General features: G+C 47.7%; 1 protein-coding gene across 2 annotated transcripts in view; it reads right to left on the bottom strand.

Moving 5' to 3' along the window:
• Positions 1-4,326: 4,326 nt before the first annotated feature.
• The window catches only part of ATP8B3 (ATPase phospholipid transporting 8B3), an 82,980-nt gene continuing 74,933 nt past the window's right edge, over positions 4,327-12,373 (bottom strand). For both annotated transcript variants that reach the window (XM_060275298.2, XM_088673074.1), the window contains exons 26-28: positions 10,782-10,920; positions 8,642-8,772; positions 4,327-6,115 (exon numbers count right to left, since the gene is read on the bottom strand). In XM_060275298.2, coding sequence (XP_060131281.1) covers positions 5,858-6,115; positions 8,642-8,772; positions 10,782-10,920 — 528 coding nt within the window. In that variant the 3' untranslated portion in view covers positions 4,327-5,857. The remainder of the gene's footprint in view (positions 6,116-8,641; positions 8,773-10,781; positions 10,921-12,373) is intronic.

The following is a 12,373-nucleotide window of genomic DNA, read 5'->3' as shown; positions in this document are numbered from 1 at the left end:
CTGGAGGGTAGGAGCCGAACCCACGGCTTCAAGCTACAAGAAAGGAGATTCCGACTTAACATATACGGAGAAATGTTCTGATGGTAAGAGCTGTCTGACAGTGGAACAATCCCTTTGGGAGGTTGTGGCCTCTCCCCCCTTGGAGGTTTTTAAGCAGAGGTTGGGCGGCCATCTGTCACGGATGCTTTAGCTGAGATTCCCGCAAGGCAGGAGGTTGATGACCTCTGGGCTCCCTTCCCACTCTATGATTGTATCATAATATTGACAGTCAGGAAACAGGGTGAATTCGTGGGTGTCAAATGTCATAGGTGGAGCATTCATCCCTCAAATGCAATCCTTTTGGGCGGGTGACACTTGACATGTCGAGCTAGCCAGGAGGGGCAACCAACACTTGGCTGAATGGGTCATTTGCTTTAATAGAAAACCATATAGCATCTCAATAGGCATTGGAGATATGGAGATATGGAAGGTTGTCCTAGCAAGGAAGGCACACACAAACCAGCCAGCCTCTCCTGTTAATTTAGCCAGAGAAGCAGAGGTAATACGATCACCATGTCTTATCAGCACCCAGTGCCACTGGTTTAGCTCCATGACATGGTTTTCTTGCTGATTGCCACCAACCTGTTCTAATTTGACCCAAAGGGAGATGTCTGGCATCTCCTCGATGCAGGTAAGGGTGATATTCAATGTTAGTCGTTCTCAGAGTTAGACCCATTGAAATGAACGAACCTCAGTAACTTACGACTATTGATTTGAATGGGCCTCCTCTGGGTACGAACTGGTCACCCAAACGATATATATATATATATTACGGCATTAGCTTTTGTGGGCTGGATCCTGCTGCATCAGACCTTAGCAGTCCGATGAAGATATGAAGGGTAAAATTGTAAGCCGCGAGTTGAACAGAGATGAGTTGGCCAAGTGGAGAGTCAGCGATAGCCAGGACACAAATGCATAGAGCAGGCACGTCCAACAGGTAGATTGTGATCTACCAGTAGATCACTGGATGTCTGTGGTAGATCACTGCTAGATCACTGGCACCCCTAAAAAAAAAGCTCACCCAAAATTTTCCTCCTCCCTAAAAAAAGCTGAACTATGACCGGAAGCCCTAAACAAAAATGGGCCTCCCTCCCTCCTAAAAGAAGCTCAACAAGTTTGACCTAAACCCCCCAAAACAGGGCTTCCCTTAAAAAAACTCAACAGCTTTGACATGAACCCCCCAAAAGGGGGTAGATCACTCCCAGTTTTTAACTCTGTGAGTAGATCACAGTCTCTTGGGAGTTGGCCACCCCTGGCATAGAGTAAGAATACATTTTGGAGTAGGGGATTGGTGATAATTTACTCCACGTGGCTGAGATGACCTGTATCAGGGCAGGGGTTTTAATGTCGGCCTAAACAAACGGTCACCGGCTGTAATGTTGCCATATTCCATTGCTATCCAACACACACTTCATATGCCTGCCAATTGAGATTTCACTTTCTACATCTAACAAGGTGGGTTTGAAAGTCCACGAAAGCTTACCACACAAGAAATTTAAGGCACGTCAAGGCCCCTTTGTCACTTCCACTGCAACAAACTAACGAGGCTGCCATTCTGGGAATTTTGACAAAACGAAACATAGTAATACAGTGGTACCTTGGTTCGCGAACGGCTTGGTTCCCGAACAAATCGGCTCCTGAATGCCGAAAACCCGGAAGTAAGTGTTCCAGTTTTCAAACATTTTTTTGGAAGCTGAACATCCAACGTGACTTCCCCTTCAGCACCTTGGTTTTCGAACGGTTTCAGGAGTTGAACAGACTCCTGGAACGAATTAAGTTCGAGAACCAATGTCCCACTGTACTCACAACCAATCAGGGGGGTGGCTACATTTGTCATTGGCTCTGCCTCCATCCCATCATTGGCTATGGCACCACCTGCTGTTGGCCTCCCTGCCTTTTGCCCAGTCCGAGCCAGTCACCGTTGCCTTCCAAATCTAATAATCTGTATTTTTTAATTTTATCCATTCCTAATCCAGCAAATGCAAGAGGCTTCATAATATAATTTCAAATTGGGCAGGGAGAAGCCTGGAGGTCATGGTGGAGCACTGGTCACCAACATTGCCGGGGGGGGGGGTGTTCCACAAAAAGCCCACTGGCGTGACCTGAGATTTTGGCAGGGGTACCATGCATTGCCCGCCAGATCTGTACCAAGCATTTGGGGTTTTGTTACCAAATGGGCATGGAAGGCTGTTTTGCAGCAACGTAAACGACTCTGTTTCAAAATTCCAGAGCCAGTTTATGCTCCTGTGTTTCATTCCTGCTTCTCTTTACCCAGGTGGCTTAGGAAACTCGCTGGTTTTTGTTTTGTTTTAATGTTATGGGTAACACGTATTTATGCGCTCTTCCTTCTGTGTCTTTGCCATTCTATACTTTGGTTATTTTTCAAAATGTCAGTTTAATCTTTAGCTCTCTTTTTTTTTTCAAAGTCTTAGTTGTTCGGCACTATATATATATATCACCAAAACCAAAACACCACCATTATGAGGGATTGGGGTGGGGAATAAGAATGTTGCTTGGAGCTGGTTTTCAGCATTCGAGAACCCTGCTTGAAACTTCTCGACTGATTTTTGAAAGGAAACCAAAAAAGGGAAAAAAAACTGGGGGGAAAACTAAGAGAGAGAGAAAATAATTCTATTTGGGTTTTTTTTATTGCTATCTGCTGTTCCATGTGTGTTTGTATGTTCCTACAGCTTTTGGGTTTCTTCAATAAATTATTTTTTGGTCATTCAACTAAGCTCCTGCAGTTCACTGTGTCGTTGACTTTTGCCACTGATGCTACAATAATAATAATAATAATAATAATAATAATAATTTATTTATACCCTGCCCATCTGGCTGGGTTTCCCCAGCCACTCTGGGCGGCTTCCAACAAAGATTAAAATACATTAAAATGCCACATGTTAAAAACTTCCCTTAACAGGGCTGCCTTCAGATGTCTTCTAAAAGTCAAGTTCCGTAGTTGTTTATCCCCTTGACATCTGATGGGAGGGCGTTCCACAGGGCAGGTGCCACTACCAAGAAGGCCTCTGCCTGGTTCCCTGTAAATTGGCTTCTCGCAGGGAGGGAACCGCCAGAAGGCCCTCGGAGCTGGACCTCAGTGTCCGGGCAGAACGATGGGGGTGGAGACCCTCCTTCAAGTCTACAGGGCCGTTTAGGGATTTCAAGGTCAACACCAACACTTTGGATTGCGCTCGGAAATGTCCTGGGAGCCAATGTAGGTCTTTCAGGACCGGTGTTGTATGGTCTCGGCGGCCGCTCCCAGTCACCAGTCTAGCTGCCGCATTCTGGATTCATGTTCACGCTTTGCAATCTGAAACACGGCAGCCGCCTTTGAAATGTGCACTGCTCTGAATTTTGCGATGCAGTGTTTAGAAAGACGAATTAATTTGGGGGGGAATTGCTGGCACATCTTATTCATTTGTTTGCTTATTTATTGCTGGCACATATTATTTGGGGGGGGGGTCACTACAGTGGTACCTTGGTTCTCAAACTTAATCCATTCTGGAAGTCTGTTCCAAAACCAAAGCATTCCAAAATCGAGGTGCGCTTTCCCATAGAAAGTAATGCAAAATGGATTAATCCGTTCCAGACTTTTAAAAACAACCCCTAAAACAGCAGTTCTGGCACCTCCCAGATGGGCGCCATTGCCCTTATTAAGAAAACAAGGTTCTTAGACGCGCTCTTTGATTTCAACAGGTCTACTCTGAGTAGGACTAAGGTAAAGCTATAAGACTAAGGACCAACCCATACACTCTCGCCTGCTGATTTCCCAGTGAAAGTTTATTAGCTTCTAGCCAGGCGAGGGAGCAAAGGGGGCCGATCTATAAGGGCAAACTGGGCCCCGCCCCCAGCAGCTGCCTGCCTTCTTCCCTACTGGCAAGCAGTCCAGGGTTGGCCCTGACACACCCTTCCTCCTTAGTCTAAGTTTTGCCTTTGCAGACCTCAACAGGAGGGAGGAGGAGGATGCGGACAAAGCTCGCAGCCCTTGGCTCAAAATTTTCATTGCCTCTAGCGCCACCTGCTGTCCGGCTCCCTGCCTCCTACCCCATCCGTGTCCAATGAGCTCCAGCCACCAATGGCAGCTGCCCCCCTCTCCTCTAGCCGAAGATTCGCGATATGAAGGTTATATCTAACACATTGGTCTGGTCTGCCCTTTCGAACACTGCCAGAGGAGGAATCCTGCTCACTGCCCAGGAACCCCCAGAACACACTTCCTGCGGACGACAGATCTGTGGCGCACAGCCCAAAGAACAGAGGACCAGTCAGAATTTTTTTTTGTTTTTCTTTCCCAAAATCAGTTTTATTTCAAAGTGCTGGAGAGTGCAAAAGGGGGGGGGCGGATGCCTCTGGACAGAACCTCTGTTTGGAGTTGAAGCCCTTGTGCATCAGAGATTCTGCTGTGAGGCTTCCCCCTCCATCCCATAATAACCAATCAGCTAAACTGCTACAGTCTTGGGAGATTTCGCTCTGTATCAGTACTGCATCTGTCCAGCAGAGGGCAGTCTTATGTGCAACAGCCAACACCAGCTGTGTCGCTTGGGTGCCCTCTAGGGGCTCTTGCCAGTAATGCAGCAGCAATGCAACCTGATTTTTTTTTCTATTTAAGAGAATAATAATAAGAATTTTTATTTTATTTTTTTTAAAAAACACCTTCATGGAGCTTTGTCAAGCGGGTTACTGCTGGAGGTGGTGTTCCTTCACAAAAATTAAATGTTCTTTCTTTCTTTAAAAAAGGCACCTCCCATTTTTCTTGCAGCAAGGAACTCGAGCAAAAAAATGTGATTGAAAACTAATGTTACGGCAGAAAAGAGCCCCTGGAAAATTATGATGCGGTGCTTTAAAATACCTTCAAGCACAGCCAGGCACATATTGAAAACTGCCGGACATAGAACACCCAGATATAGGGGCAGTCTACCTCCGAGCAACAGATGCTGAGGTCCAGCAACTTGGGGAGGCTAGAGGCCTTTGCAGTCTGTGAGATTCTCCCAGACACCCGACAGTTTGTAGCTGAATGCTGGATTAGACAGAACTCGGGTCGCATCCGTCAGGGCTCTTATTGGGTTATGAATGACACTTGGAGATGGTAATTGTCGAAAACAGGATGCCGGTCTCGAGAGGCACTCTCGTGTTCTTAAGAGGCATTTTGGCACAAAAATAATTCCTGTGGTCCCTGCATTTGCAAGGGGTTGGCCTAGATGCCCTTTGGGGGTCCCTTCCAACTGTAGAATACTTTGATTCTTTGGACACACACCATTTGGCAATGCACATCAACGTTGCAGGGTCCAGCCTCCTCAATTTTTTTTTGAGGGGTGCAAAGATCCCTTGGCCCCTAGAAGTTGACTCCTGTGCTCAGAGGTGAATCGGAAAAGCCATTTCTTCTTTCTGCCGGCAGCTCTGAATTCAGTGCCTCTGAATTAAAACAACAACAACAACCATATGAATCAGGCGATTGGAATGCTTTCTGTGGGGAATAAAGTTTCAGATCACACCACCCAGAACTTCCCGAATGGGTATTTGCAACGTCGATGTCTTATTTCACACCACAATTACGGTGCGAGAGGACAACAGAGTCATCGTTCAATGTCTGCAGGCGCCCGTGTGAAAACAGCGGCGATTTCCGAGCAAGGAAACGTCTGGCGCGCCGCGATTCGAACTCAGAGCTGCGGTCTCCTGCGGACTGTGCTTCAGTTTCTCGGGAGCCCTCTTCAGATGCCAAGGGATGAAGATGATCCGACACTGGTCCCTATGGCTTTGCTACTAGTACACACACACACACACACACACACACACACCAAGGTCAACAGAGGTCTCATCCTGGTCAACAGAGATGGGTCTTCTTTTCCGCAAAGGCACCATCTGCAGACAGGCTGTCTTTGGGGCTGCCGCCAAAGCCGTTCAGTTGGCTGCGGACACGGGGGCCCTTGCCCCGCAGACTAGCTCCTTGGGAGATGAGGTCCGCGTAACCTTCCTTGTGGGAGAAGGCATAGCCGGAACGTCTCAGGTGCGAATTCCTTCGGATGTGAGAGGTCAGTTCCACTGCCCTTTGCTTCTCCTGCATGTCCCGGGCTTGCAGAACCTGAAAATAATAATAAATAATAATTATAAATTTTATTTATGCCCCGCCCTCCCCAGCCAAAATCGGGCTCAGGTCGGCTAACGCTAGATATAAAACGATGGATTAAGACAGAACTTAAAAACAAGATTAAATACAACATTAAAATTTAAATTAAAATGCCATTTAAAATGCAGCCGCATACGGAAGGCAAAGGAAAAGGGAGAAAAGGGGGAATGGATCAGGTTGGCTCCAGACCAAATGCCAGGCAGAACAACTCTGTCTTATAGGCCCTGCGGAAAGAAATCCGGTCCCGCAGGGCCCTGGTCTCAGGAGACAGAGCGTTCCACCAGGTCGGAGCCAGTGTTGAAAAGGCCCTGGCCCTAGTTGAGGCTAATCTGATTTCCTTCGGGCCTGGGACCTCTAGGGTGTAAAGCAGGAAGTGTTTCTCTCTTTTTTACTTCTTTGCATAACCTTTTTATTAAATTTTCAAATTTTGCAAATTCCTTTAATCGGCCACCAGAGCAAATCTCCCATTTCTGTTGACCCCTCGCTCACCCTTCCATCGCGTTCTTTTCTTACCATGTATTCCCCCCATGATATACATTACAGTCGTACCTTGGAAGTCGAACGGAATGCGTTCCAGAAGTCCGTTCGACCTCCAAAACGTTCGGAAACCAAAGTGCGGGTGGCACTTCCAATCGGAAGCCCCGGCGGACATTTGGCTTCCAAAAATTGTTTGCAAACCGGAACAGTCACTTCCAGGTTTTTTGCATCTGGGAGCCAAAATATTTGAGAACTAAGCTGTTCGAAGACCAGGGTACGGCTGTAATTCTAACTTCTTAATAATAATATTTCCCTCAATCCTCAAACCTGCGTATCATAAGTTTGTTTTCTTTTCCGCACAAAAAGGCTATAAGGAGTTTCCAATCCTTAGCAAATATTGACAATGATTTTTCTCCGATTAAACATGTCAACTTTGCCACCTCAGCTAAGTCAAATAATCGTAGTTCATAAAGAATCTTTCCATCTTTGTTCAGAGAAAAGTCTTGCCGCTGTGGCCGTGTCTTGAAATAATATCCCACAGTCTTTTTCTAATTGCGTATCCATTATTCCTAGGCAGGAAAAGGTCTGGCTTCAATCGAATGTTAGGCTATAAAATCTTCTGCATTGATGTTGCATCTGATATTTCTTGGCTTTTTTTTTTTTACAAGTCCACCAAACATGATAAAATGTCCCTTCATATTTTTCACACTTCCAGCAAACAGCTGGAACGCTTTGATCGGTTCTAAAGAATTACGCTGAACTTAGCACAACTTAGCACATTGGCACATCGTTTTGTGTTGATTTTAGTGAAGGCCATTGAACCCGTCTTCCCAACAGATTGCACCAAAGGATTCCAAGGCAGGGTTCAGCAAACTTTTTCAGCACGGGGCCGGTCCACTGTCCCTCAGACCTTGTGGGGGGCTGGACTATATTTTGAAAAAAAAATATGAACGGATTCCTATGCCCCACAAATAACCCAGAGATGCATCCTATATAATAAAGTCCCTGTGTCTCTGCGTCCAGTATTCCCTGTGTCCCTGGGTTTGCGCTAATGCACATGTGCCCCATGGACACAGGGACTGGACGAAGAGGTGGGACGTACACACGTGCGCGCTCTCTCCCCCCCTCAACCCTCTACCTCCCGTTCCCCTGTGGCGGCGGACCAAGATGGCGCCATCTTGGTCCGCCGCCTCCGCCTCCTGACAACCCTACCTGGCCCATGGGAGGACAACCCTACCTGGCCCTCCCTCTCTGCGCTCGGCCGCGGGACATGACAGGAGAGCACTTGGTTTAATTGCATTCTCGGCGCGCCCCGTGGCCGAGCGCAGAAAGGGAGGGAAGGCCGCGGCCCCGTCGCACCTCTAGCGCCCGTTTTCTTAACGGGCTGAATGAGACTTGTTGTTGTTTAGTCGTTTAGTCGTGTCCGACTCTTCGTGACCCCATGGACCATAGCACGCCAGGCACTCCTGTCTTGCACTGCCTCCCGCAGTTTGGTCAAACTCATGTTCGTAGCTTCGAGAACACTGTCCAACCATCTTGTCCTCTGTCGTCCCCTTCTCCTAGTGCCCTCAATCTTTCCCAACATCAGGGTCTTTTCCAGGGAGTCTTCTCTTCTCATGAGGTGGCCAAAGTATTGGAGCCTCAGCTTCACGATCTGTCCTTCCAGGGAGCACTCAGGGCTGATTTCCTTCAGAATGGATAGGTTTGATCTTCTTGCAGTCCATGGGACTCTCAAGAGTCTCCTCCAGCACCATAATTCAAAAGCATCAATTCTTCGGCGATCAGCCGAGATTATATTAGTAGAATGTGTCCTTAAATAAAAGGACACATTCTACTAATATAAAAACATGCTGATTCCTGAACCATCTGTGGCCTGGATTGAGAAGGTGATTGGGCCGGATCCGGCCCCCGGGCCTTAGTTTGGGGGCCCCTGCTCTAAGGGCTAAACGCTTTGGTGCTGTCCTTCAGCACCCAACTCTGGGGAGATTGCCAAACCACACTCACCTCCGACATGGTTGTGGGGCCCGCAAAACTCCGCACAAAGCGCACCGTGAGGGAGGGTATCGTGTTCACCACAACGCAGAGCAGGACCACAAAGAGTGACAGTGGGTCTGTCAGCGCATTCTTGGTGGCAGCTGGAGGAGAAAAGAGTGACCAATTGCAAAGGAAACTCAAGTGCAGTGCTAGGAAGAAATGGGCCTTTAAAAATATCTCATAGAAATTATATATATATGCAGGCTAGAACTCTCCCTGCCATTCATACTTACGGGTACATGTGAAAAGGATCCAAGGGTTTTAGTAAACCACAAGCTCAACAGTGTGATGCAGCAGCAAAAATGGTTAATACTATTCTAGGTTGCATCAACAGATCAAGGGAAGTCATAGTCCCACTCTATTCTGCCTTGGTCAGACCACATCTGGAATACCATGTCCAGTTCCGGATACCACAATTTAAGAAAGCTATCGATAAGGTAGAATGTGCGCAGAGGAATCATGGGGTCCTAAGACTGTAGAATTGGGAAGGGGCCGTGAGGATCATGTAGACAAATTCCTTGCAATGCAAAAACCTTTCGCCAAAGAGGGCAACCAAAATGGAAACCAAGCCGCCTGAGAAACAGTTGAGGGAGCTAGGTATGTTGAGCCTTGGAAAGCGGAGACTGAGAGGAGATATGACAGCCATCTTCAAATATCTCAAGGGCTGCCACAGGGAGGATAGAGCAAGGTTGTCTTCTCCTGCTCTGGAGGGTAGGACTCGAACCCATGGCTTCAAGTGACAAGGAGATTCCAGCGCAACACCGGGAAGAACTTTCTGATGGTAAGAGCTGTTGGACAGGGAACGGACTCAGTTGGAACCGCTCGACCGTTCCTCATCAGGCTTGGTTTCCAGACCCTTGATCATCTTGGTTGCCCTCCTCTGCACACGCTCCAGTTTCTCAACACCCTTCCGAAATTGTGGTGCCCCGAATTGGACACAGTATTCCAAGTGGGGTATTTCAGCCAATTCATAAAATATAATAATACAACTAGTGGAGCTGGAAGGGGACATCTGGTCCAACCCCCCTGCAATGCAGGAAGCTTTTGGCCAACGTAGGGCTCTGGTTGGGCTCCCTAGTTCCTGCCCCACCAGTCCCAATGGGCGCTGGCAGGCAGCATGGCCCACATAGATCTGCCCCACCAATACTATAATAATAATAATAATAATAATAATAATAATAATAATAATAATAATAATAATAATTTATTTATACCCCGCCCATCTGGCTGGGTTTCCCCAGCCACTCTGGGTGGCTTCCAACAGATTTAAATACAATAATCTATTAAACATTAAAAGCTTCCCTAAACAGGGCTGCCTTCAGATGTCTTCTAAAAGTCTGGTAGTTGTTTTTCTCTTTGACATCTGGTGGGAGGGCGTTCCACAGGGCGGGTGCCACTACCGAGAAGGCCCTCTGCCTGGTTCCCTGTAACTTGGCTTCTCGCAGGGAGGGAACCGCCAGAAGGCCTTCAACGCTGGACCTCAGTGTCTGGGCAGAACGATGGGGGTGGAGATGCTCCTCCAGGTCTACTGGGCTGAGGCCGTTTAGGGCTTTAAAGGTCAGCACCAACACTTTGAATTGTGCTTGGAAACATACTGGGAGCTAATGTAGGTGTTATGTAGTCTCGGTGGCCGCTCCCAGTCCCCAGTCTAGCTGCCGCATTCTGGAATAGTTGCAGTTTCCAGGTCACCTTCAAAAGTAGCCCCACATAGAGCACAGTGCAGTAGTTCAAGTGGGAGATAACTAGAGCATGCACCAGTCTGGCGAGACAGTCTGCGGGCAGGTAGGGTCTCATCCTGTGTACCAGATGGAGCTGGGAGACAGCTGCCCTGGACACAGAACTGACCTGTGCCTCCATGGATGGCTGTGAGTCCAAAATGACTCCCAGGCTGCACACCTGGTCCTTCAGGGGCACAGTGACCCCATTCAGGACCAGGGAATCCTCCACACCTGCCTGCCTCGTCTTGTCAGAATTCAACCTCAATCTGTTAGCCGCCATCCATCCTCCAACCGCCTCCAGACACTCACACCTCCCTGCTTCCTCCTTGTCCCACAAAGCAGTTGCCGTTTGTGTGTTGTGGGAGATCCGGGAGAGTTCCAGGGGTTCTTACCGGGAAACTGGAAAGCGACAGGGGCCGTCTCGAAGGCTTGAAAGCTTTGAGTGGCATAGGAGAAAAGGCAGTAGAAAGCGATGCTGATGACAATAGCCAGCACGTACAGGACGGTCCAGAATTTGACTTCCATCATGCTCTGCCAGGGGAGATACAGAAAGGAAGGTCAGTGGAGCAAAGTGCTTTGACAAATCTGCAGCCACAGGGATGTTGCTCGGCACCAGGGTGTATCTGAGTTGAATCAAATCAATTTAAATGATGATTTAAATCACTCATCACATCCCGTGGGACGTGAAACAGAGAGCAGTCAAGTACAACATCCCTAGAGTAGACATAAAAAGGGGGTGTCTGGACCAGCCAGTCGGAACTTCCTGTTTCCTCCTAGGCTGGGACAGACTTCCTCTGCATGTGACTGGAGGTGGGCGTGGCCTCACCAGCTCAGGTAACCCAAGAGCAGGACTGGTCAGCCATCTCTCTCTCTCTGACTACATTCGTAGAAGAAGCGACATCTGCTTAGCCAAAGATGCTCTCTCGGCTTCCAGCCAAGAGAGGAGAAAGGGACCGTCTCTTTATGTGATAGATTCCAGCTATATTACTTTTGTAACTTAAGTCTGCCTTCTGGGATCCATCTGTGAACAGAATGTGTGAGTAAACTCTTTAAAAAAATGATTAAAGATTTCTTGAATTACAAAGGTGTGTGCAGTGTCTCTCATATTTTAACATGCATCATTTTTGCAAATCAGTTTCATTTGTTAAGACACTTAAGAAGAAAGAGGGAAAACAAGGTAGATAGGGGATGGGGGTGAGAGTAGGTGACGATGTTTCTGTTTTGCTTAATATATGTAGGGCTCGATGTCATAAACTCTTTTTATACTTTTATAGGAGACTGTGTCGTGTCTATCTTTTTATGAGGGACTAGGTTCGAATCCCCGCGACGGGGCGAGCTCCCGTTGCTCAGTCCCTGCTCCTGCCAACCTACCGTAGCAGTTCGAAAGCACATCAAAGTGCAAGTAGATAAATAGGTACCGCTCCAGCGGGAAGGTAAACAGCGTTTCCGTGCGCTGCTCTGGTTTGCCAGAAGCGGCTTAGTCATGCTGGCCACATGACCTGGAAGCTGTATGCCTGCTCCCTTGGCCAGTAAAATGAGATGAGCGCCACAACCCCAGAGTCGTCTGCAACTGGACCTAATGGTCAGGGTCCGTTTACCTTTAAAGGGGAAATGATCAATGAAACTTATTTTAGAGGCTTTAGCGAGCCTGAGCAAAGGCATCCGCTGTGGAAGTTTTAAAAGGGGAATGTTACTCTGCTAAATTGTAGAACTTGCTAACACAAGTTGGAAAGGATATACAGTGGTGCCTCGCAAGACGAAATTAATTCGTGCCGTGAGTCGCTTCGTCTTGCGATCATTTCATCTTGCGAAGCGCAGTTTGCCGCGGCAGAAGGAAACAAAACAAAAAACCCCGCAAAAAACCTTTGTCTCGCGAAGTGCAGCCGTAGAAATCTTTGTCTCGCGAGTCAACAAAAAGATTGCAAAACGCTTTCGTCTGGCGAGTTTTTCGTTGCGCGAGGCATTCGTCTTGCGAGGTACCACT

The sequence above is a fragment of the Zootoca vivipara genome, chromosome 6 (assembly GCF_965207765.1).
Source record: "Zootoca vivipara chromosome 6, rZooViv2.hap1.1, whole genome shotgun sequence".
Taxonomy (NCBI): Eukaryota; Metazoa; Chordata; class Lepidosauria; order Squamata; family Lacertidae; genus Zootoca; species Zootoca vivipara.
This window is presented reverse-complemented; position numbering and strand designations above follow the sequence as displayed.